Consider the following 25,644-nt stretch of genomic DNA (forward strand, 5'->3'; position numbering starts at 1 on the left):
TCATGGAAATGCTTGTGATGCACACTAGGCAATCTGTAGGAATCAATTGCAAATGAATGTAGGTATTGCCTACATCAAAGATGAGCATCGATGATGGGAAACCTTCCAACTAGTCACTCTATATTGGCCCTATCTCAAGGACTCTACTTATGGCAAATAATCCTTCGAGCCTCTAGCAATGTTGGCAATGCATTCAACTTCTTCGGCTCTTTAGGTGATGATATCATGAGCTTCCTATTGAGACTATAGCTCGTAGCCCACCTACAATAGCTACTCGCTTGCCTTCCCAGATTAAGGAAACACTTTCTCCAACACCCTCAACTTCCACATAGCTTGCATGTGTCTTTTCAAACTTAAAAGGTCCTTTGGCAAACCCAATGACATTTACCAACACATGATGGTGCTTGGAAGACAACACTTGTGTCTCCTCTGTTTCTCATTAAGGCTTGACACCCAAAAGCATTACCCCTTCTCTGTACACCACAACCTCGGATGCCACATTCAATAGCCAAAAGATACATGAGAGATAAGGTAAATAGAGAAGCAGACCACAAGGACCGATACTTCACACGTGTTGGTCTTCATACAATGAAAGGAACCTCTACCTTTATAGCTTTAGGTGAGGCTCTAAGCTGATGCAAAGTACCACCACTCTTTTCAAGGGTGATGTGAATAGTCTTATATCCACACTCTTCAGAGATGATTCACACACAGAACCACACTCATGCTCACATATTCCAACAAGGATGCTTTAGGTTGCATAATAGGTAGATGCCATTTCTTCTTTCCATGAATGAACAAGATGATAACTCACGTGATGGCTTGAATGCATGCACTGATGCGTGTGCGTGCACGTGTGGAGAGAGAGAGAGAGAGAGAGAGAGAGAGAGAGAGAGAGAGAGAGAGAGAGAGAGAGATGCTCTCCTTAATAATAGAAATTCTAACAATAAATGAGAGATAAGCATCTCTATGATGATGCCACACAAGAGGGGGAAAATTTAGCAATAAATTTGTCTCTTCATAGAATATTATTTTGGGGCTAATGAGTGAGTCACATTGTTAAAGTGAGTTGAAAGAATATTTTTTAAATACATCTTTCCTTCAACCACTTGTGAGACTTTCGCTAATGGAATAACACCTTCGTTCATTAAAATAATTATTGTCTGCCGGAAATGAGAAATCCCAATTTACAGATGTGACTCGAGTGGCCGTGATTGCTTCTAAAAATGAGTAGGGCAAAACCATCAATGTATGGGATTTTAGAGGAGTTGGGAGAAGCAACAAAGTTAAAATAACAGCAGGTGGGTGAAAATGCATCTCAAGGAGAGAGGGAAGTTCGTAGTTGTATGTGTGTAAGCGCGCGCGTGCGCGTGCACCCACTAAGCGGGAAGCAGAGAGGTTTTTGATCTTACTGTTGGGCGAATTCCTTTAATTCTACTGGCCTCTCTGGCTTCAGTCTTTTCTTCTTCGCCCGGATCAAGAAGGAGCTGTAAAAAATGCGCAGAAACCTCAATTAGGTATTTGCCCAAGCGAAAGCAAGAGCATTCTGAGGAGCTCGCACAGATTCTAATCGAGTTCTGCAAGACAATCGACGAGCCTTAGACGTGGATCAGGCGTGAGGGTTCAACCCTTTGCAACCGGCATCCCTGCCATATTTCATGTCAGACTCAAATCATTCTGGTGACGGTGCTGAGGTAAGCTCATGCACACTCGGGTGATGGCTTTAATAACTTCTGGTGTAAAAAAAAAGAAAACAGCTGCTATGTATGCATGCAACCAAACACGTAAAAGTTTCAAATACGTAATACATTTCATTTGAAAATTCCTTTGCTGGAATCAGTGCGGCCCTTTCTTAAGTAGTATCCATGCCTGGGGCTCCTACGCATTTGTAGCCTTTGCAATAATTTGAAATGAAATGCAGTTTCTCTCACGCAGATGATCGGAAGCTTTGTATTACATCTTATACTTAGTTTCTAACTGTAACTGAAATATAGATATGTATATAGGTATGTATTTAATTTATTGTGCGTGCGAAATCTGAGAATAGAATACACAAGGGACTTGCGGATTCTTGCCATCCATTGTACCCAAAATCAAGAAACAAACTGGGGGCGTTGACAATGGCGGTTCAGGGCCATCAATTCTCTTGTGCAGGAGCATCGCATTCCACCATCTTTTCCATCTCCCTTTTTGTTCAACACCATTAGTTGAGTTGTTTTGAAGTATTCAGGTCGATTCAAGTCTTGCAAATTTTGGTAGTTCGCTATCTTTCTATCCAACCACTCGCCGGAAGTGGTTACAAGTTGCCATGGTTGCCATGTGGCCAACTTGCCACATTATCGACTCATTATCTTTGTTGTTGCAAGAAAGCAGGTGCTCACCTGGCATCAGCCTTTGTGTAAATCTTGAATTGGTGACATACCCCCTCATCAAAGAAAGAGCAATTATCCTCGAACACACATGCGAGAAAAAACCGAGCAAGACAGATCAATGTTTACGTCATAACAAGTGGACATATAACCGTGCATATAATCATAAACAGACTACAACCAATAGCTGAATGCTTAGTATTGTTATAAACAAATTCAATGTGGGGGAAATAACGTTTACTATATGCACAAGCGGGCCTCCAATTTTTAGAAGACTATTTGCCAAAAATTACGAATGAACTTGGTCTCATGGTCATCGGCAATTTTCTTGGGCAAACTGTAGAGCTTATATAAGTGCTCCTTAAAGAGTTGAGCTAACTCATGGCTCTTTGCCAATGGTAGGAATGAAACACGCCATCTTTGTAAGCTGATCAACGATGACCAATGACATCATGACCACAGCTAGGTTTGGAGCCATAGAAATGCTATTCCACGTCTCATTTGGAATATGTAGAGGATGTAAGAGCCCAACACGCTTCTCATGTCTAGCTGAAACTACGTGCATTCCCACATAGACCCTTCAACAAAAGCTTTCATGTGCCGCCCATAGAAGTACTAGCCCATGGAAGCCAAAGTACGGTGTATGCCAAGGTATCCATTACTTGGACCATCATGTCACGTGCACATCTAACCCTATGTGCATGTGGACAAGCTAACTCCTACTTCTAGGGTTTAGGAAAGCCTAGGAAGTGTTATGGCACCCTTGTGAGCTTGTACACAAGCCCTGCATGCCCAGGCACTTGAGAGTAGTTGCATACCCTTTGATTGCAGCTTAGTCAGTGTCTGCGAGGTTTAGGCATTCCCATAGTCTAGCACCATACCAAGCCTAGGTAGTTTATTGCATAGGAAGCACCTCTTATAAAAGTGAGTTAATAACTTATTATAAATGACACTTAGCCAACATTTTAATAAGTTGTGGATGATTTAGAGCCATGCTTTGACCTAAGCTTTTCATCCCTATATAAGTGACTCTATGGGTCACCTATCAAGCATAAGTTAGTACCCATCAATACCCTTCATAGGGCGTTTTTGCCATCATCAGCAACTTCAGACACTTGATGTTTCTTCATCAAGCATTTAGCCTATCGTTTTGAGCGTACAGTACCAGATTAGTTCCGCAAGACCAAATCAGTCTTAGGCTCCTAGCGTTAGCAGTTTCCAGCACCCTCTAGACAGCAGATTAGCCAATGTTTTTCCATCACACTTGAGGGTGCCTCGCCCGTGGTCATTTGCAGTGTGCAGAGTGTCCCACCTTTGTCATCAATCTCTCACTCTCTTGTTCTGAAGGAGAGAAAAAACACAGTCGAGTAGCATCTCTCAGTACACAGTCAAGTAGTCGAGAAAAAACCATTCAATGCATGATAAGGAACTTCTCTCTAAGAGTATGGCCCACCTTGGCCTACTCAGGCGGAGATTGAAGAGATGAAGCGTCGACAATTGGTTGACGATGCGACAAAGATGATGATCAACATTGCGAAGGATCCCAATTTTGCAAAATTCTTGACGCAGACATCCTTCGACGAAGTGCACTCCCAGTGGCGGAAGGCCACAAAACCACCCCTCAAACCGGCACTCAAGAAACCTCCTACTCCGAGGATGTTTATAGAGCAAGAATTAGAAGAGGTGGTTGATACACGGATTACCCACCTTTTTGACGCAACCAACAAAGCCAAAAAGCACGACAAAAAGCAGAAGAAAGGAACCGACTTCTCGGGTTATTTGGGTCGTCAATCTGCTTTTGCCTCGACAAGAAAGCAAAAAAAGCATGTCAGATTTGAAGGAGTATCTAGATCTTCTTCTTCTTCTTCTTCTGACAGTTCTTCTAGCTTTTTTGACTCTAGCGAAGAAGACAGGAAAGGGAAAAAGTGAAGCAAAAAGCAAAGCTTCGGAAAGGGCAAGAAAAAGGCAAAGAAGCCTAAGTTTCGCCAGTTTCTGACAGTTCTACAAAGGACTTGTCTTCACATAGTTCGGACTCCGATGATCACAGATTTTATGCAAAGAAGAAGAATTTCTATAAAGCCAATCAGTACGACTTTCTGGAAGATAAAAGCAAGAAAGTTCGAGAATTTAAAGAAGGTGGACAATCAATTAAATTTGACACTTTTTCTGGATTCCGAGATGCTTCGAGGGCTTTGCCCTTTATACAACAGCTTGATATAGCTTTCTCTGGAGGACATTACTCGGAGCACTCCAAGATTTGAAAGGCTACCTCTTACTTCAAGGGAAATGCTCGAACATGGTGGTCCACTCTTCTATTGAACAAGAAAGCGCCAGTTAAATGGCTGGAATTTAAAAGGGTTTTTATTTCTTCTTGGTTGACTCGAGAGTACGAATGCGACATACGAACTGCTTGGAACCATCTTCGGATGACCAAGAAAGATACCTTGGATGCATATTGCGAGAGATTTTGGAGCTCTTTTCTACTCGCTTCTTCATTTAAGAAGATCTCGTTTAAAGAACAGAGCGAGCGGTTTACCTTGAGACTTCCTACGGAGATCCGAGATCATTGCTTAGAGCAAAAGTCAGATTCTATTCAAGAACTGATGAGTCATGCAAAAAGGGGCTTTGCCATACACTCAGGTAGTTTGACTTCCCACAGATGAGATCATGACGCTAACAGACTTCTAAAAATGAAAGTAGAAAGAAGAAGAGCCCCCAAGTCAGAAAGATAAGGATGCACGACCCTGGCTCACTCCTCGGGAGAGAGCCAACTGCATCAAAGAGGGGAAGTGTTTTGGATGCGGGGAACAAGGACACATCTCTGCGAAGTGCCCTAAAAAGTCACAGAAAGAACAAGATGAAGACAAGCAAGAGAGTTCAAAAGCAGCTGAGGAACGTGGACGAAAAGGCAAGATGAAAGTAGGACCGGTTCTAGATTGCATGGATATTGACCCAAGCACGATTGATGAGAGTACAGAACTTTGTCGAGCTTAGGGCAAAGTAAAAGATCAAGAAGCCCTGATTTTCTTTGATGGAGGAGCCAAGGCCAACTTCATTGCACCTGAATTGGCGGCGCGGCTCGAGATTACACCCGATTGGATGGGACCACTCGCAGAGGCAGTTCTAGTGGAACTTGGCAGGGACGTAGCCATTACACCTGTCATTGGCAAACTTCGGTTGCATTGTCAGGGGTATTTGGGGCACGAAGACTTCTACATAATGCCCTTGGAAGGTTGTGATGTCCTCCTGGGAATTCCCTGGTACCATAAGAACAACCCCGTGGTCGATTATCGAGCGAGAAAAGGGACTTTGACTATAGAAAAGGGCAGAACCATTGTACTTGATGTAAAACTTAAGGGCGAGTCTATCCCTATTGTATCGGCTTCGGCCGTTTCAAAATTAATGAAATCCAGCCTGCTTATTTACTCAATCTTTTTGAAAGAGTTGAATGATGATCATATGACAAATATGTCTGGTCTAGAAAAAGAACGCCAAGATTTTCTCCACACTCATGCCGATTGCTTTTCAGAGGGCCTGCTAGGCGAGTTGTCACTAACTCGTCCTGAGGATCATACCATTGATTTGATACTTGGAAGCACACCACCGAATCGGCCACCTTACTGAGTGAGCCGAGCCCAGAATGAAGAAATTATGAACCAAGTGAAAGACCTCTTGGAAAAGGGTCTTATCCAGCCGAGTACTTCACCTTACTGCTCTCTAGTGTTACTGGTTTTGAAGAAAGACGGATCTTGAAGAATGTGTATTGACTATAGAGCTCTCCACAAAATCACCATCAAGAACAAATTTCTGATTCCCAGGATCGATGATATTCTAGACCGACTACAGGGATCCTCTTGTTTCAGTAGGATCGATTTAAAGAGTGGATATCATGAGATCCGAATCGCGCCGGGAGATGTCTACAAAACAGCTTTTTGGACGACCTTCGATTTATTCGAGTTTTTGGTGATGCTTGTTGGGCTTACTCCAGCGACCTTTAACCGAATGATGGACAGGATTTTCAGAGAGTACAGATCTTTTGTGGGCACTTTCTTTGATGACATTATTGTCTTCTCCAACGATGAGGCAGAACATAGAGAACATCTGCTACAGGTCTTTCAGGCATTACGAGATCACAAGTTGGTGATCAATGCAAAGAAAAGTGATTTTTTCCTACCCGAGATACACTTTTTGGGACACATCGTCTCAGCACCAGAAGTGCAGATGGACCCGGCCAAGATAGAGACTATCCGTGATTGGCCCGATCTGAAGAATGTCTATGAAGTTAGAAGCTTCTTGGGCTTATGTTCTTACTACCGGCGGTATATTAGAAAGTTTGTAGAGGTTGCTTCCCCTTTGCATATCTTGAGGAGTCCCTTTCTCGTGGGGACCCATAGAGGTGTCGCCTTTCGGACATTGAAAGAGAAATTGACTACAAGACCAATTTTGACTTTGCCGGATTCGCAGAAGTCATTTGAAGTATATCGTGATGCTTGTGGTCGTAGTCTGGGTGCGGTCTTAATGCAAGAAGGCCATGTCATTGCCTACGAGAGCCGATTGTTCTCAAGGCCGGAATTGACAACACAGATATATAAGAAAGAGCTTTTGGCGGCTATCCATGCTCTTACTCAGTGGCGACATTACCTACTCGGAGCCGATTTTACAGTCTTCACAGATCACCAGAGTTTACGCTACTTCTTGTCACAGAAGCAGCTGTCGGAAAAGCAAATGCGGTGGGCGAACATCTTGTCACAGTTTCACTTCTAGATTGTCCATGTTCAGAGACAGAAGAACTTGGTGGCAGATGCTTTGTCTTGGAAGCCGTTGGTTCTGGCTATTTCTGCAATACATGATAGAAGCTTCGAGGATATGGTCGATCAGTATGCCACAGATACAGATTTTGCAGATATTTTCACTCGGATACGGAATGGGGAGGTAGTAGCGGGATATTGCATTCGGGATGGCTACTTGATGAAGAAAACCATGTTGTGCGTTATACAACTGTCAAGGGAAAAGGTTCTAACCGAATGCCACTGTCCACCTTTTACGGGTCACCGCGGCATTGCTACCACCTTGAATTTGGCCGAGACTCAAGAAGGACAAACGATTTTGTACGCAGTTGCTTGGTATGCCAGAAGGTCAAGTTTGACATGCATAAAGCACAGGGATTGTTGGAGCCTTTACCAATACCCACCCGCCCCAGGGAAAGTATTGCAATGGATTTCATTTTTGATCTCCCGAGAACACAGAGTGGGCACGATGGTATCTGGACTGTTATTGACAGATTTAGAAAGCAAGCTCATTTCATTCCAATGAAGAAGACAGTCAAGCCGAATCACTTAGCGAGACTGTTTGTGGCCCAGATCTTCAGATTACATGGCATGCCTGAGACAGTTGTTTCCGACAGAGACCCCAGATTCACAAGTTTGTTTTGGAAGGCTATTTGGGAGAACATTGGCACAGGGTTGCAGTTCTCGTCATCTTCCCACCCGCAGACAGATGGGCAATCGGAAATTGCAAATTCAGTCGTACTGTATTTATTGAAGTCTAACATCTCAGATCAGAAGACTCAATGGGAAAAGTATTTGCCTTTGGTGGAATTGGCCTACTATAACACGATTCACTCTTCGACAGGGAAGGCGCCATTTGAGATTATTGAAGGTGCTACGAAGGTTCCACCCTTCCTAAGCACAAAAGATAAGTTTTTGAAGTCGACGAGTACACACGAGACTTGGACACGGCTTTTGCCAAGGTCCGAGAGGCTTTGCAAAAATCTCAAGAAAGACGCAAAAAGGCAGCAGATCGACATTGTCGCGACTTGAAATTAAAGAAAACGATTGGGTGCGCTTACGTTTTGAGAAGGCACGCCTGAGAAAGAAGAAGGGAAAAGAGCGGCTTTTTCCAAAGCTTAGCATGAGATACTATGGACCTTTCCAGATTTTTGAAAAGATAAATGATGTCTCCTTTAGACTGAAGCTGCCCGATACTTGGAGGATTCACAATGCTTTTCATGTGAGTTTCCTGAAGCCTTTTAAAGGCGATGTGCCCGATGATGGGGAGCCGGATGAGCAACCCGAAGCGGAGGAAAATGAGGAGGTACTTGTTCCAGAACAGATTTTGGCACATAAAGATAGAAAGGTAAAAAGTAAAATGAAGGCGGTTCTTGGTTAAATTCAAGAACTATCCCGCATTGGATGCGAAGTGGATGGAGTAGGAGGACCTGGCAGATACCCCTCAGATAGTGAACCTTTACCTTGAAGCATTTGGTTTAGCATAGTCTATTCCAAATTGAATCCTGAACTCAGCTGGGCGAAATTTGGTGCAGTGGGTATGCACAAGAGGGGAGTCGCTCCACTCCTTTGTCAACAGATTGCCCCGATTTTTGATACTAAAGTCACTTATGTCTCTTTTGAGTTTCAGGGATATTGTGAGCTGACAGTATTCTGCTGTATGATACTGATTTGTTCTTGACTTGTCTAAGTGAAGGAACTGGTACGCTACATCCCCCCCCCCCTCCTCTTTTCATGTTGCCTTGTACTGCTACTGGATCTGGACTTGCCCTCCTTGATTCCCGCTACTGCCCGAGTGTCCTTTTCAATAGGTTTTTTTTGTGGGTTTTTTCTTGTGTTTTGTTCTTTTTTGGTTGTCTTGTTTTTTGTTTCAAGCTTGTATGCTGGTTGGGTGTGTGTGTGGGAAATTGCTGTGAGCGAGTGTGCAGCTTGTGTTTGTTTTTTGTTTTGTTTTGTTTTCAAGTTTCTTTTTTCGCATTTGGGTTTGGTGAGTATGTGGGGTGTGTGTGACGGGTTTTAGGGTTAGGATTTCTGTGTCGAGGTCATAGACAGAACTGATCATTGCGTTTGTTTGGCCAATCACACACTCTCTCTCTAGAAAGGTGGTCCAAAACAGTCTCTTGGTAGAGCTAGAATCCTCTCTCGTGCATCCATTTTCTCTCTCTAAACTTGTATTTCTACTACAATTTTCTCTCCAGACCAATGTCGAGTTTTCTCTTTCTGAAAACGAGTTTTCTCAGTAAAGATAAATTTAAATAACATCAAAACAAGTACTCTTCTTCTCTCTTGTTAGGGGAAAGGTAGAAAGGGGGGAGCTGTTTTTTTGAGAGCCCCTGCTCTTTGGGGACCTGCTATTGTGACAGGTCCGTTGGGCCTATAAAAGCAACCCTCTTGGGCTTCAATTGCATACATGATCACTTGTAGATTGATTCCACGTGATTTCATGAGCACCAACTCTCGGATTTTAGCTTGTAGAAGAGTTCAACTAATAAGAAATACCCAAACAGGGGTGCTGACAATGGCAATTCAGGGCCACCAACTGTGGCAAGGGGCATCCCGCTCCTCTCTCTCTCTCTCCCCCCCCCCCCCCCCCCCCCTCCCCCACCCCTTCAGTTTCTGTTACACTTCAATTGTTTCAGGTTGTTTGAAGCGATAAAGTATTCCATAGTTTTTCTGTCTGATCACTTGTCGGAAGTGATTATAGTGGTATTAGAGCGTTCGTCGTTTGTTGTTTTGACAAGAAAACTGGTCCCTACGTCAACCTACAACTAGAAGCTATGGACTTGGAAGAAGAGGAAATGAAGAAACGGGAGCTCGGTTTCGCCCTAAACAGCTCTTAAAACATGCTTTTTGTTAGTTTTTTGTGCTTCAGAGACCTTAAAAAAATCTCTTCAACATATGGGAATTTGGATATGCGGCAAGAGTCAAAGTTGATCCTCTCGTCAAGCCCTACAACTATAATTAGAGTATCTTATCCTTTGATGTAATTTGTGGTTGTTTGGGTATTTTCCCCCATGGTTTTTCCCATATTTATTGTATATGGACCTATGGTTGATTTTATGTAATGCAAAGGGTCACAAGCCCCACTTTTGAGAGAGAGAGAGAGAGAGAGAGAGAGAGAGAGAGAGAGAGAGAGAGAGAGAGAGAGAGTGAGAGTGTCTTTGATGATATCACCCTGTGATGTTGATGTGACGGTCTAGAACCAAGAGCTCTTTATTGTAGATATGCTCTACCCGTGGGGGATGCAGAGCAAAGCCATGGGAGTTGTACCGAGTTCAAGCAATATAAAGAAATACCGAAAGGGGTGCCAACGTTTGGGGCTAGTGCTCTCTCGGGGTGAAACTCCGCCACTCCTCGTCTTGTGTCGTGCATCTCTTTCAATTCAGTTGTTATTTGAAGTGCTTAAAGTTGTTCATTCTTTTCCTTTGGCACGTGGTGCCGGTCGAGAGAGAGAGATGATGATGATGTTGTATTTACATCCTCGGGGGGCCAAAATGACCCATGGGACCACAAAAGGTCTACAAGATGCTCCCCTCATGTGAGAGGGGGTAGTGGGTTAGTAGCTTTCTTGTGTGTGAGTGTTGTGTGATGATCCAATATTTTGGCAAAGTAGATGCCTAAAGCTACCGGGGAGGGGTGTATCCGAGAGAGAAGCTCCTCAAAGGTGACATTCCCTTGAAAGAGCTGTGGAAATTCAACATGGATGTGTGTGTATGTTGGGCACTCAACGGTGACATGAGCCTCGCTTTCCACTTTGTTCAACTTGCATTGTGGGCATGTCCTCCTATTTTCCTTAATATTCAGCCACCCTCCCGTTTCAATCTTGAGCATGTGTGATCGCGTCCGCATCAAAGTAATGGCTCGTCTTGCCCGGTGGGACATGGGTGTCTTTATATGCATCCGAGTGTCCCCAGTCTTGTAGGTCTCCCAATATTGTGTATTGATGTGCTTGCCGTAGTACTCAAATTTGGACCTGTGTACTGTTGTCTTCCATCTGGTGTGTAGGGCTTAAGTATGCTTATGTCAAAATTCAGCCCATGTTCATGTTCGATGTGTTTCTCTATATGCATGTTCACATGGTCTCCCACATTCCATCTAGAGAACCATTTCTCTATGTCTTCTACAAGACTAGATGTGAGAAACTTACTCTTGTAATTCTTTTGCGGCTTACATCCGCCGGTTTGCCATGCCTTGTGGGGTAGACGGCTCTCTGGCATCATCTTAACTTTCATGAGGTATCTGTGTACTCTTTGTAAGGCTTGCATTTCCAAAGGTATCTTGCCTGTCTCCAAAAGCATCACTGAGTATGGGGTGGTAGTTTTGATCCCCAAGTGTCTACATAGGAATTTCTTCTGTATCTTTTCAATGTCGTTTCAAGTGCTAGCGGGGATACTCCCCCCCCATACCTCTACACCGTAAAGTATTGTTTGGACCACACATGCATCAAATGCCATAGACTTACTTTCCCATCTCTTTGTGACACTCTGCTTGCACATGTTCTCAAATTCATAGTATTTTGCATGTCCTGCATCAATTCTGTTTTGTACGCAACTCCCCCATGCATGGTTTGAGGGAACATAGATGCCCAAGTACTTGAAACTCTCAACCGCTTGGAGTGTTTGCCCGTCATACGTGATGATGGGCTGATTCTCATTTCTACATGTGTGGACTGACATAATCTTTGTTTTGGCTACATTGACTGACAGGCCCGTTGCATTGCAAAATGCATGTACTGCATTCAGAAGTTTCTGTAGAATGAGGGCATTGTAGGCAAGGAGAACTACATCATCGGCATATATGAGGAGAAGCAGCGTGAAAGTGCCAATACTAGGGTGATCTCCCCCCTCTCTCATAGCCTCGTTGATGAAGTCATCAAGCTCGTCTATGCATAGTCCGAAAAGCGTAGGTGACAAAGGGCATCCTTGTTTAACTCCCATGGTGCTCTTGAATTCTTGTGAGAAACCTGTTTTTGTCTTGAGTTTGCATCTGACCTCTTGGTATAGGCGCCCTATGGTTGCCCTGATATGCATAGGAACTCCTAGAGTTTCCATACGTGACCATAGACCTTGACGGGGTACTGTGTCAAACGCTTTCTTGAAGTCCACAAAACAGCAATACACACAGAGAGAGAGAGAGAGAGAGAGAGAGAGAGAGAGAGAGAGAGAGAGAGAGAGAGAGAGAGAGGAAGAAGAAGAAGAAGACGAAGAAAGAAGAAAGAAAGATTTTTTACGTCTATGTAAGGCCGAAATCGGCCTATGAGACAAATCAAATATACATGGTATGTATGTCAACCGTCTATCGGAAAGACAAATGAAATAAAACTGAACTAAACTGAAAATTAGTAGTGGTGTGTTGGAGATGGTGGTGGTGATATGTCCATTGTGAGGAGGGATGGAGCTCTATCTAGGGGTATATGCATGGCTATATGCTCAGGGTAGTACCATCATGAGAGTGCATCAAGCTATCTAGCTCCATTCTTTACTAATGGGGGGGTGTAATATGTGGTACATGGGTGGATCAGGTGCCAGGGCTGCCCGGATGAAAGTTGCAGGGTTGGCCCTCATCTGAGCCACTCGCTCGTCAATGGCACTCCTCGATCTGTCGATGGTGGAGGCTCACACCCCTGGGGCTTGTGACTCGTGGTCGCTGTCTAGCTCGGCTCGTCTCTGCTTGTGGGAGTGTCACTCTTTGAGTGTAGGATGAGGGGGAGCCTCCCGTCCTCTGAAAGAAGTCTGTGAGCTGCAACTGTCTCCCCTCTGTCTGTGTGACTGTGTGTGACTGTAGTAGTGTATCCCGGTGGCTTTGTATCTCTAATAAGAAGAGCCCTAACTGTCTTTGATCTCGAGAGTCCATGATCTCTCGGAGAGTGGGCTGTCCTTTGAATAAGGCCTCATATCTGCCTCTGATCTCAATATATGCTCTACAACGACATACAAAATGCTCCTCAGTCTCCACCTCCTCTGTACATGCTTTGCAGACTCGCTCCTCCCTAGGAACACCAGTATGTCTCCCGGTCTCAATCTCTAGCTTGTGTGATGCCACCCTCAGTTGACCAATCGCCACCCGTGAGCTATGTGGCATGTTTGTGTCCATGTAATGTGGTCTTTGTAAGAAACCATCCGGCAGTATAGTGACGAACTGGTCTCTATAGTCTGACAGCCTCGTTCCCAAGTCCCGTGACTCCCACACTCGCTTGATGTATAACTACCAAAGGTCCTGCCTCAAAACCAAGTTCCTCTCGCTGCGAGAGAGGTGAACATAGGGTGAGTCAGGGTCGTACTGGAAGGGTAGTAAGCGCTCCATATCAAGGCCGTGTGCCTCAAACCATGCTCTAACCTGTGAGTACCATGCTCTCTCATGCCCACTCTCTGATAACTGTATAGTTGCCTCAAGTGCTCTACGGGTAAGTCTGTCTGGGGGTAGCTCTCTCATCCTTTGGATGAAGCAGACTGTTTGAAATAGTGCTTATACAACCATAGGTAGTGTTGCGAGATCTACTCTGATAATGTCATGTGGCACTGTCCTCTTGCTGCGGAACAAGCGTGAGATCATACATATCTGTGGCCTCTCAGTCTGTGCCCACTGGTCAGCTGTCAATCCAGGTGTCCATACTGTCGCTGATTACATCAAGGCCGGGGTGGTAGGGTGTCAAAGAGCCACCCCTTCGTGCGGGGCTCCTGAAAGTGTGCTTGGTGGCATCTCTGCTCTAGCATGGCCATGGCTGCATATCCTTGGGTGAGCCTGTCAGTAGCTGCCTGCCTCATAGTGAAGGGTCCGGGTAAACTCGTGAGTGTGACGCCAAAGTATACGTATGAGGTGACCACATCAACCTGTCCTCCCGATGCTGTGAAGGTGGCAGCGCTCCTCACTACACTGGATGTGTGAAAATCATAACCTTGGTTTTGCCAAGGTTCACAGTCAATCCCCTGTGTGTGTAGAAATCGTCCAGGACCCCAAGATGGCGCTGCAAGCCCTCGGGTGACTCTGAAATCAACACGATATCATCAACATATAACATGAAGTGGAGTGGAGTACCTGCCAAGTCGCTCCCCTCTCCTCCTGCTCGCAGTATGTAGTCGGAGATCTCATTGATGTAAAGCCCGAAGAGTGTCGGGGAGAGTGGGCATCCTTGCTTAACACCAATGGTGCTAGCAATGGTCTCTGATAGACCACCTGGGCATCGGACTCGACCTGTCACCCTCTCGTAGAGAGCATATATGGCCCAAATCATCTCTGCTGGTACCCCAAGACTCTAAAGGCGCTAGAAGAGTCTCTCGCGTGGGACTGTATCAAAGGATCCACAAAGCAGCAATAAAGCCTCTTCTTCTGCGCTTTTGCCCCATCAATGAGGCAGCGCAGAATGAAGATGTGATCAATGGTGGAAAAAGCTCGTCTGAAACCTGCCTGGCTTGGGGCTCGTAAACCCTAGCTCTTAGCGTATGAGCTGAGCTCTGCCTCAAGTATTGCTCCATATAGCTTGGCCATCGTGTGACCAATCATGATAGTCTTGTAGTTCCCTGGGTCCAGGGTGTCGCCAGATTTGTGGATAGGCACTATGGTGTGCTGTGTCCACTCCTCTGGGAAGCCTTCCCCTATAGCCCGGTTGAAGACGTGTGCAATCAACGGGGCTATAGTGGAGGCCGCATAGATGATGTGCTTACTCTGTAATTCAGTATGGTCAGCTGATCGTCTATGCTGCATGCGGTGTATGGCCCTCTCTACCATCGCTGTTGTGAAGGAGGAGCGCGTGGGTCGTGGCTCAAGTGGCTTTTGGGATGGGGGGCTGCCCTGGCACCTCATGTAGTCTCTCTGCATAGTCATGCCATATCTGTGGATCCTCAATAGGTGTAGTCAGGCGTGGCTCGCGGAGGGTGCGCCATGCCGTCGCGCTACCCATGCTCATGAAAAGGCGATATAGCTCAAGCTCCTGTGCCTCCTCAAATGCTCGCCGCTTCCGGCGTGTCACTGCCTTCATCTGTTGTCTGGCCTCTCTCTCTGTGATCTCTTCCAGAGCTCGTCGAGCATGGAGGCGTCCGTATAGCTCTTTACACTCATCATCGTACCATCGGTTCTGAGGCATAGTCCCAGGAGGGGGGGGTACGTCCTGTGTGAGTGGTGTGTGGGAAAGAGCTAATGGCTGAGGTGTGGAGGCCGGAAGAGATATGTGATGTAAGAACTGGGAGTGGTGTGGATGGATCGAGGAGGCATAGACCATGCTCAACCTCGGCTAAGTAGATAGTAGCTAACTCATGTGTGAAATGGAGGGTGGTATGTGGAGTGCGTGCCGTGGAGCTATGTGGAATGGTATCTCCAATAATAGAGAAGGAGAGATATGTGTGGTTGGCTCCGATGGGTATGGGTGGAATGGTGAGGGATGTGATAAGATGAGTGGCCTCTCTGGGTCCCAGAATATAGTCAAGTGTACTCCCCCCTCCCTCTGCAACTCCATGTGGCATACAAGTCAGGCCCCTTGAGATGGGCCACTGGGCCATCCCGTTATAGATAACGAGACGATGCTGGGAGCCAAGTCAAAGTAGATGTCGTCCGTAGGCCGTGAATGAAGCTCTGTCTGCTGTATCTCTCATAGTAGCCTCCTCATATAGAGTGTGTAGTGCCTCTGGGTCCTTGTGGTCGTATGCCTCACACTGCTCCCTGCGGGTGCGAGCATTGAAGTCTCCCATAAGGAAGACTTCACCAAGAGAGAGAGATGAGAACTTTTCTTTGGTAAAATGTTGATGATAACCTTGCAGCTTTGCGATGCTTTTAAAGCCTAGGAATTTAAGCTTTGAACGCTTTGTTGAGGAAAAACTTGAAGCTTTGATGTACTCTATTGTGTGAATCAACTCAATGAGTACGATGCAAAGGCACAATTTTTGGAGCAATCAATGCTTTGGTGGAGGAGTAATTAGAAATGCAAAACTTGAAAAATTGACTGAATGGATGCATTTATGCTTCCTCTAATCTTAAGCCTAATCACCCAAGGTTATTAGTGGCACAAGGGTCTTTAACCCATGTACATAAATATAGTTAAGGATTATGATAGAGATCAGAGAATCAAAACTAACACTAGTGCTAATTAAGTGGACTACGAGGTATTAATTTGTTCAACCTCTGATACCGCTTAAAGGCTATGGTGGGAAGAGCAAAGAGGATTTCATTGCTTAGGCCTTAAGCATAATAGAGATTACTACCTGCACTTTAATCAAAGCATGCACCAAGAAGAGAGAGAATGGACACAGTAAATTTGATCATTGAACCTGAAAAAAAGACTACATGATATATCATATCACCTGTAAATAGGGCTAGAGAAGGTAGTACAAAGGAGTAGTACTAGTGCATGTGAGTCCAAGCTCACTCCAAATTAAGCTCTTAGAATCTGGAGTCGACCCCTTCTGGTAGGACTCCATGTGAGGGCCAACCTGTTTCCTAGTACACATCACTTGTCCTCTAGTACACCTAGGGCTAGGCACATGATAATTACACGACTCTCTCCCATGTGGGATGCGTGTAGACAAGTGGTGGTACTCATCAAGAAGCATAAACCATATGTTAAAGCCCACATAACCTAACAAACATATTTTAATTTCTTGTAGTCACAAGTGCATTATCTTAATGATTGAGGCGCTGGAATACAGTGTGAGCAATTCCCTGTTTATTGTTTACGCACATTTATCCATTGATCATGCTTGTTGGAGTTGTACCTTCTTGGATAAGTTTGCTAATATGCAGCTTGCCACCTAAATTAGATGTCTGAGACCCTTTTGAACAGTCAGGTGTTCATTGTAGAGCTCATGCGAGTTTTTCTTGATTTATAGGCCGCACCTGGCAATATGAGTGGTGACGAGGATGGCCTTCTGAGCACTGGAGATATGGAGAAAGGGGATGCGGATGCAGATGACACAGATGATGGCTTGACTGCAGAGGTTTTTTTGTCTGTGCTATGTTTAATCATCTTGATGTGTTTGAGAGTTTGTATTTAGTGGGAGGAATTTTGTACTGGAACATCTGCATTGTAAGTTGCAGGAGCCTGCAGAAAAGCCTGAGAGACTTCGCCAACGCTCGGCAAAGAAACTCTCATATGCAGAAGATGCTGATGAAGAGATGGATTGGGAATCTGATGAAGGGAGGGACATCGAACAGCTTTCAAGCAAGGCAAAAAAAAAGAAGCAGGTGTTTCACTTGTTTATCCAGCAATGCTTTGAGGGTAATAGAGGGATGTAGAAAGGTTTTATTTGGGTGATCTAAAAGGTATTTTTTGTGAACGAGGGATATATATAATTATAGTTTAGAGGCAGGTAGTTAAAAATTGTTATCAAAGCTTTGAGAGCAGTTTTTAGACAAGAAGTTCGAGGTTTTGCAAAATGTAAGGACAAATAAAATTTCAAGAAAAGCAGACTGTCAAGTACAAGGAGAGTTATGTACAGGTTTTAGAGGAATTAGAGATTCTCGTCAGTTAGCCTTGCGCCTCCATTAGGGTTTAGAGACTCTGGATTTTGGGTCTGGTCACTATCACACAGAAGAAAGTAGGTTACACTTAATTGAGATAAGAGAGAGCAGCACGAGTGTCTCATGATCCACTGATTGCATCATGAAGGTGCTTGTTTGCCTAACAGACGTATTGATTGCTTTCAGAAAGCCGACTCCTGCTCAGTGTGCGGGTCAGGAGACAAACTTACATTCTGTTACACTTGTCCAGAGGCATATCACCCAAGTTGCTTAACTCCCCCTCTCAAGGTTGCGCCAAGAGGCAGATGGAGCTGTCCTCATTGTGTATGGACCTAACTTATTTAAACATTTGGTAGCTATCTTGCTTATAAGAACATCAAATTTCAGATGACTTGTCTTTGTTGCATGCAGGTTGATCCAATGTCAGAGATTGACAAATTTCTTGATTGTCAAATGCGGCCACAAGAGAATTTGGAAGAGACAGATGAATCTAAAGAGTCATTGACTCGGCAGTATCTTGTGAAATGGAAGTCAAGATCTTACTTGCATTGTTCATGGTATCTTAGCTACTGGACTTCTAAAAGGATTTTTTATCATGTTATTTTAGACACTTGCATCTGCGGTGTGCTTGTAGTCATCAATCCATCTGTCGACAGGCTTCCTGAGACTGAACTTGAGAAAGCCGTGAAGTTATATTCTGGATTGAAGATGAAGCTAAACAATTTTCGTCGCCAGCTGGACTCGATGAAAGGTCTTAATGCAATGGAAGATGAGTGGACACCCATCAGGCCAGAGTGGACAACTGTAGAGAAAGTGCTTGATTCAAGGTAATTAGCTTGCTGGAAATTTAGACCATGTCAGATGATTATGAAAAATTGTACTATATGTGCTTGTATATTTGAGGATCAAATAGCTTAGTTTTAGGTGAACTAGAGTGGACACTTGGTGGGGTTAATGTATAGTGTTTTGGTACAGGCAGACTGGTGAGGTAAAAGAGTATCTCGTCAAATGGAAAGAGCTTGGCTATGAGGACATCTCTTGGGAAGTTGAGGAGGACATTGCAACGTTCCAAGCTCAAATTGACAGATTCAACAAGATAAAATCAAGGCGTGCTGTGAGTTCCACCATCAATCCAAAGAAGAGGAAGGGACCTGGAAATGAGAAAGAAACTTCAAAAAAACGCAAAGAGTTCAAAGCATTTGAAGAGACTCCTAAGTGCTTGACTGGAGGTTTGAAATTTATGTTAAATTACTTGTGTTTTTAGGGGTGCCTTTCTTGGTTTGCTGATGTTAATAATGAGAACTCTGTTTGTAGGTGTTTTACATCCTTACCAGTTAGAGGGGTTGAACTTTCTTCGATTTGCATGGCAGCAAGGCCAGCATGTAATTCTTGCGGACGAAATGGGTCTTGGTATGTATGTGTCATTAATCATTCTGAGGAAATTTTATGGATTCAACATTTTCAGGTCTAAACTTTTGCTAAAATCCAGGAAAAACCATTCAGAGCATTGCATTCTTAGCATCTCTTATGGAGGAAGGAGCATCAATACCTCATTTAGTTGTGGCACCTTTGTCCACGCTGCGAAACTGGGAACGTGAGTTCTCAACATGGGCACCCCATATAAATGTGGTATGTTTTGTAGGATGCTGATTATTGGTATTATGGTTGTGAAGCTGTGATTGTTGTTAAGTTGTGAAGCTGTTCTTACAGGTCATGTATGTTGGATCAGCTCAAGCTCGGGCTGTCATAAGAGATCTTGAGTTCTATCTTCCGAAGGAAAAAGTTCCTCAAAAGAAAAAGAAGCAGAAAAAGAAAGCAAAACCCATGACAGTAGTGAAGCAAAGCAAGCAGGAAAGGATAAAGTTTGATGTCTTACTAACTTCTTATGAGATGATAAACTTTGATAGTACAGTTTTGAAGGCAATAAAGTGGGAATGTTTGGTAATTTGCTTTGTCTTACACAACGAAGTTATTTTAAAAAATGATTTTGGGTTAGAGTGCTGTGATTTTGACGTCTCAGTTTTTCTGCTGCTCTGTTTTAAATGATTAGATTGTAGATGAGGGTCATCGTTTAAAGAACAAAGACTCCAAACTTTTTCAGACTCTGCATCAATACACCACTCGGCATCGAGTACTTTTGACTGGGACACCACTGCAGGTTACCATTTTTGACCTTTGGTGCAAAATGCCATTTTAGAGCTGTGCGCGCAATAAATTTCAATCTTTTTGTTTTTCTATGCTTTGCAGAATAATCTAGATGAGCTTTTTATGCTAATGCATTTCCTCGATGCTGGCAAGGTTTGTAAACTAGCTTGATGCCAAACAAGGATACCCCTCTTAACTGCTTGTCTCTCAGGTCATGTCAGTGGTTCACTAACAGAAATTCTCTACAGTTTGCGAATCTAGAGGATTTTCAAGAGGAGTTTAAAGACCTCAATCAAGAAGAGCAAGTTGGACGACTACATAAGATGCTGGCACCTCATCTTCTAAGAAGTGAGTCACTTGCCCAGTTTTTCATGTGACTGATTTGTTTTGCAAGTATGAAAAAGGTGTGCTCCCTAAAATAATATTTCGTTAAATTAATAATGCTTGGGCTACTTCGACCACAGACGTTTTATTTGGTTGCCTTATGTGAGTGTAGGGGTGAAGAAAGATGTCATGAAGGACTTACCTCCAAAGAAAGAGCTTATATTGAGAGTGGAGCTCAGTTCATTACAAAAGGAATACTACAAGGCCATACTCACACGAAATTATCAGCTTTTGTCTCGAAAGGGAGGGCCACAGGTGGAGAAAAAATGCTAGTGTGCCATCTTTCTTGAAAAAAGAGTTTTGGGACTCTCTGGAAAATGTTCGGTGTCTCTGAACTGTTTTTATGGTCAGATATCTCTTAACAATGTGGTCATGGAGCTTCGCAAGCTTTGTGGACATCCATATTTACTCCCAGGAGTCGAAGAAGAGATGAAAAGATCCAAAGACACTTATAGGTCAGTTAACGCATTTCACTTGGCTGTGGTGTATGTATCCAATCTACAAGACACAACTTGTAATATGTTTATGTCATGCTTTTGACACAGGCAGCTCTTAGAGGCCTCTGGAAAGCTTGTCCTCATGGATAAAATGATGGTGAAATTGAAAGAACAAGGCCATCGAGTATTAATATACTCTCAGTTCAAGATTATGTTAGATATTATTGAGGATTGGCTGACGATGAAGGTGCCATTTGATACATCCTTTGAATAAGTTACTGTGTACATCAAGAAAGAGTATACGTAAATATAAATAAATGAATAAATAAATACAAATATATAATGCACACACACCATAAAAAAAAAGATATAATACAAATACAATTATATAATGCGCACACCATAAAAAAAAAGATATGTAATATATTATACTAATACAAATATATAATGCACACACACCACCAAAAAAAAGATATGTATTATAAACGTATATGTACACACACAATAATTAAACATGCGCAGGTACACACAGTATATGTCCTCCATGTGGGAAGCATGCCAGCCCCCTTAAGTCGGGCCAGTGTGTGATGCATCCTGTTATAAATAAGGAGAGGGTGACGTGATCTCTATAGTGGTCTCTGTCTGGCCTTGAGTCCTCCAATGTGCGGGCTGTCCCCACCTCTGTGGACTCTATCTCTATATCCTCAAAATGGCACATCTCACATAGGTGGCTCTGTGTGTGGGCGTTGAAGTCCTTCATGAGGAAGACCTCTCCCAGTGAGTAATCCATAATCTCCTCTAACAGGCGTGTATAATATATATGGTGATGCTCCCATCTTCTCCGTCTCGCGTGGACCCTTCTTTGTGATGGCATAAGAGGAGCCTGACGGGGAGAAGTAACATAAGGCAATGTAGATTACCTTGTTGTGTGTGAGCTGTATATTGATCCATATCTCTCTAGCCTCTGGATCCTGAGCCACTGCTCTAAGTCATGCCTGGAGCTCTCACCAAAAAAGTACTACCACTCCACTAGACCCTTTGTAGTGCCTTGACGTGTAGTTATTTTGTATGTTGACCCGTACAAGCAGCCTCCACTTGTGGTAGTCCTCTCTCTAGGCTCTGATGTATCTCTGTCAATAGTATGATGTCCCTTCTCTCCCATCACATGCTCCATAGTCCAATTGTGCCCATAATGATCCATTGCAGTTCTAGATTGCAATATCTCTATCTGTGTTGGTGGGCTAACCTATGTCCGTGGTAGTCCCTAGTTGGATCCATCCTGCAAACATGACACGACACAAGTCATACTCAAACATAAACGAACGTAGAGAGCGGACATCAGGCTCACCTCCTAGCCATAGAGCCAATACGGGCTCACCATCACCCCTGAGTGTAATAGACTCGGACACTCCAAGTCAAAGATCTATAGCAACACACGTGAGAATCTGCCAACAACTGGATAAACTTGAATAGAGGGAGAGAAAGAAGAGGAGAGTCCACACGACACGGCGGAGTTTCGAGCCAATATGCATTGGCCCCAAAGACTTGCGTCCAGTACAATATCCGATGGTCTCTCTCTCTCTCTCTCTCTCTCTCTCTCTCTCTCTCTCTCTCTCTCTCTCGCAGTGCTCCCAAGCTAACCTACCGAGAGTGAGGCCCTTGCAACTTATTTAAAGGCCTTGGCCAAAAGCATACAATGAAAAGCTCTGGGTCCAAAAGCTCCTGGTGTTAGAGGCTTGAACTCTGTAAAAGAGAAATCAATAGCAACACACGAACAGAAACCGCAAAATTACGAACTTGACTAGAAAGAGAGAAGAGTCGGCAGGGCATGGCGAAGTTGATGCACTTGCCCCAAAGACTGGCACCCCTTTTGGTATTTCTTTATTACAAAGCTTGCAAAGTATAACTCCCGAGGGTCCAACTCTCTCCGAGACATTGCGTCCCGATGCCCTGCGGAAGAGTCGCCCAAAGGGCTCTTTTAAACTTTACAAGGGGTGCCCAAAACTAGGGCCCCAACTCTACAATCTTTTGACCATATGTGAAAGTCGGTGCTGATCTCTTGATCCACTGTGATGTGGTGTTAAACACCATAACCTTGGTTTTACCAAGGTTTACAAACAATCCACTATCTTCTGCAAAACTGTGTAATGCATCCAATTGTCGCTACATACCCTCTGGTGAGTCAGAGATCAACACAATATCATCAGCATATAACAACAATGGGATCCACGTCCCTGCCAACTTGGCACCTCTATCACCCTCTCTATCAATGTAATCAGACACCTCATCAACATACATACCAAATAGAGTAGGAGACAATGTGATCTGCCCTCCTCAATGATGGCTCTGAGTGTCAGAATATGATCAAGAGTGGAGAAACCCCTCCTGGAACCGGCCTGGCCCTTTGCACGTACACCCTCACCCCCTGCCCAATTACTCAACTGCTCAAGAATGGATGCAACAACCGTGCCAATGTGTGTCCAACCATAATAGTGCGGTAATTCCCAGACTGTGGAATCACTTGCCTTAAAGATAGGCACAATAGTAGACAACCTCCAAGTCTCAGGTAACCCCTCACATATGGCACGATTGAACAACAGTGCAAGAACCTCTACCAGCATATGTCAAGCATGTATAAAGTGCTTTGCTACTAGATCATCATGATCATATGCCTTGCTGGTCCTCATCCTACCAATGGCTCTCTTTACCATCTCAAAGGTAAAGAAGGTGCTGGTAGGTGGGCATGGCTCTGTAAGATCTAGAAGGGGATCCTATCCAAGAACCGTATATAACGATGTCGCATACTGGCCCCACACATCAGGTCAGGAGAAGTAATCACTGGGAGAGGGGAGTGCTCATGAAAAGATCGCCATGCCTCTCCTAAGTCTCTACTTAAGAACAGCTGATACAAGTCTCGCTTCATCTTGGCCAAGTAAGCTCGTTTCTTCCGTCGCACAAGACGCCGAGAAGCAATCCGAGACTTCTGTAAGTGATGACTCCTAAAAGAAGATCCCTCTGAAGCTGGGGTCTCATCTCTTTGCACTCCTCATCATACCAACTATTCTGGGGCATGCTCCCATAATGTCGCCTGTGACCCAGCTGAGTGTGTGGGTATGCCTCTGATGTTGCCCCATGCAGTGTCTCAGTCAATAAAGTAGTGCACTCTTCCATTGAGAGGCGAGGACGAGCAGTGCATAGACGGCTATAGATCTCCTCTGTATAAACCGAGTCAGTCTCCGGTGTAAATGTATAACGGGTATGTGACCTGCCTCCTGATGTCTGGGCTGTACTATACTGAAATGAAATGAACATTGTCAAAAGAGCATGATCCACTACCATGCCCACTGGTCTGGCTCCCATTATCAAATCCTGAATACAAGGAATAAAGCTCGGGTGTGCCATAACATAGTCCATTGTATTGGCCCCGTGTCTTTGTGGAAAGCATGTGAAACCGGCTGCTCCAGGAAATCGTTGTAAGCCATTAAGTATGGCTAACCCATGTGTAGTCGTCATCTCCGAGAGGTATCTCCCATACTCCGTATGCTCTTTGTCATGTGAGCATCTGTCAAGCCCCAACTCACCCATATCCAGCTCTCTAAGCATCTCATCTGAAGTGTCGTAGAAGACTGTCTTAGAGTTGCCCGTTCGAGCATTGAAGTCCCCTAGGAGGATGATATCACCATCCCTAGAAAACTCCTATATATCATCATCTAGTATAGAGAAAGGCGACTGTCCTATGGATGCAGCATATACTGACGTACTGGGGGGAAGTAACATATGGCAATGTATAGAAATTGGCATGCGTCAGCTCTCAGCCTCACCCACATGTAACTAGCATGATCATCTCTTCGTACAATATGTAGCAATGGATGTAACTCTTCCCTAAATAGCACTGCTACTCCTGAACCTCTATTCCCATGCTCAGATCTCGCGAGTGTCCTGTGGTCTCTCTCCCATTTGTATCCCACCACGTGTGGCATAAGCTATCGAGGGGCCTGATGAGTCTCGGAGAAGAAAACAATGTCCCTGTCTCTGAAACTGTCCTCAAAAGCACCAACGTCCAACGTCATAGATCCATTACAATTCCAAGTAGCCATCTTCAGTGTTGTCCCATGGGTCCCACATCGTCATGTAGAGCGCCGCTCTACAATCACCACCCGACCATCTCTGTAAAAGGCCATCTTTCCCTTCTCGCTTACCGCCGTAATCTCTGGCATTACCTCTCTCATATGCGCAAGCTGTGAGAGAGTGAGATCATCAGCGAGGAAATTACGTGTCTTCTTGAGAGTACACCTCTTTCTCAAGAATTCCTTCTTCTCTTCCAAGGAGGGGAAGTGTAGTATGAGAGCTTTCTCCCTTGAACATTCTCCCGGGCCATCACTCTTCTTGCCCACTCTCCACGCCTTTTGGTGAAGGCTTGTCCAGCCCCATCATGGATGTGAGGCTTGTGACCTCTTTTTCCACATTGTTTATGTCCTTGAAGCCGGTTACCCTCACATGTAGAGCCTGCATCCTCCTTAAGAGTGGGTGTACAAGGAGCTTCCTTACCTTTCCCTTTCTTGAAGACCTCAATCCATTTTTCGGTCTCCTCTACTTTCTTTTGTGTTACGGAGATGACTGCGGCCAATGAATTCTTCTTCTCATCTTCCTTGATAACCCGTATTTTGTCACGTGACACATCCCAACCCTATGTGTCCGTGGACAAGCTACACCACAGCAGGGTTCAGTCAGTTCAGTCAAGTCTAGATTAGCAGTGATCTGGCACTTTTGTGAGTCTATTCGTAGACCGTGCATGCCCAGTCACTTAGCATAGATGCATATCCTCCGGTTGCACACAGCATGATCATCGAAATTCCCATCAGAATCCATTAGCATCAGTTAGGGAAATTTTCCAGTGCATTTAGCCTATTTTCCTATTTATTGGGAATTTTCACTTATTATTTTTAAGTAACTTTCCAACAAAAGTAGGTAGGGCAATTTTGCTAAGTTAATATATAAGCAAACCAAAGTTCACACTTTCTGGCAGAAGAGGCAGCAAGAGCTTCCCGCTCAACAGGCAACTTCTCAGCAGTACCC

General features: G+C 44.3%; 1 protein-coding gene and 1 pseudogene across 1 annotated transcript in view; one reads left to right on the forward strand and one right to left on the reverse strand.

Moving 5' to 3' along the window:
* The first annotated feature begins 1,282 nt into the window (after positions 1 to 1,282).
* The window catches only part of PKL (chromatin remodeling factor CHD3 (PICKLE)), a 93,061-nt gene continuing 68,699 nt past the window's right edge, over positions 1,283 to 25,644 (forward strand). Inside the window, exons 1-16 of the mRNA XM_086494226.1 lie at positions 1,283 to 1,694; positions 16,972 to 17,079; positions 17,180 to 17,326; positions 17,789 to 17,926; positions 18,014 to 18,159; positions 18,259 to 18,429; positions 18,578 to 18,831; positions 18,917 to 19,012; positions 19,092 to 19,231; positions 19,313 to 19,543; positions 19,653 to 19,760; positions 19,850 to 19,900; positions 19,996 to 20,095; positions 20,244 to 20,386; positions 20,483 to 20,586; positions 20,677 to 20,815. Coding sequence (XP_086350352.1) covers positions 1,659 to 1,694; positions 16,972 to 17,079; positions 17,180 to 17,326; positions 17,789 to 17,926; positions 18,014 to 18,159; positions 18,259 to 18,429; positions 18,578 to 18,831; positions 18,917 to 19,012; positions 19,092 to 19,231; positions 19,313 to 19,543; positions 19,653 to 19,760; positions 19,850 to 19,900; positions 19,996 to 20,095; positions 20,244 to 20,386; positions 20,483 to 20,586; positions 20,677 to 20,815 — 2,112 coding nt within the window. The 5' untranslated portion in view covers positions 1,283 to 1,658. The remainder of the gene's footprint in view (positions 1,695 to 16,971; positions 17,080 to 17,179; positions 17,327 to 17,788; positions 17,927 to 18,013; positions 18,160 to 18,258; positions 18,430 to 18,577; positions 18,832 to 18,916; positions 19,013 to 19,091; positions 19,232 to 19,312; positions 19,544 to 19,652; positions 19,761 to 19,849; positions 19,901 to 19,995; positions 20,096 to 20,243; positions 20,387 to 20,482; positions 20,587 to 20,676; positions 20,816 to 25,644) is intronic.
* On the reverse strand, positions 11,378 to 15,236 carry LOC147431718 (uncharacterized; annotated as a pseudogene).

This window comes from Adiantum capillus-veneris, chromosome 21 (assembly GCF_014529385.1).
Source record: "Adiantum capillus-veneris isolate H3 chromosome 21, ASM1452938v2, whole genome shotgun sequence".
NCBI classification, from domain to species: domain Eukaryota; kingdom Viridiplantae; phylum Streptophyta; class Polypodiopsida; order Polypodiales; family Pteridaceae; genus Adiantum; species Adiantum capillus-veneris.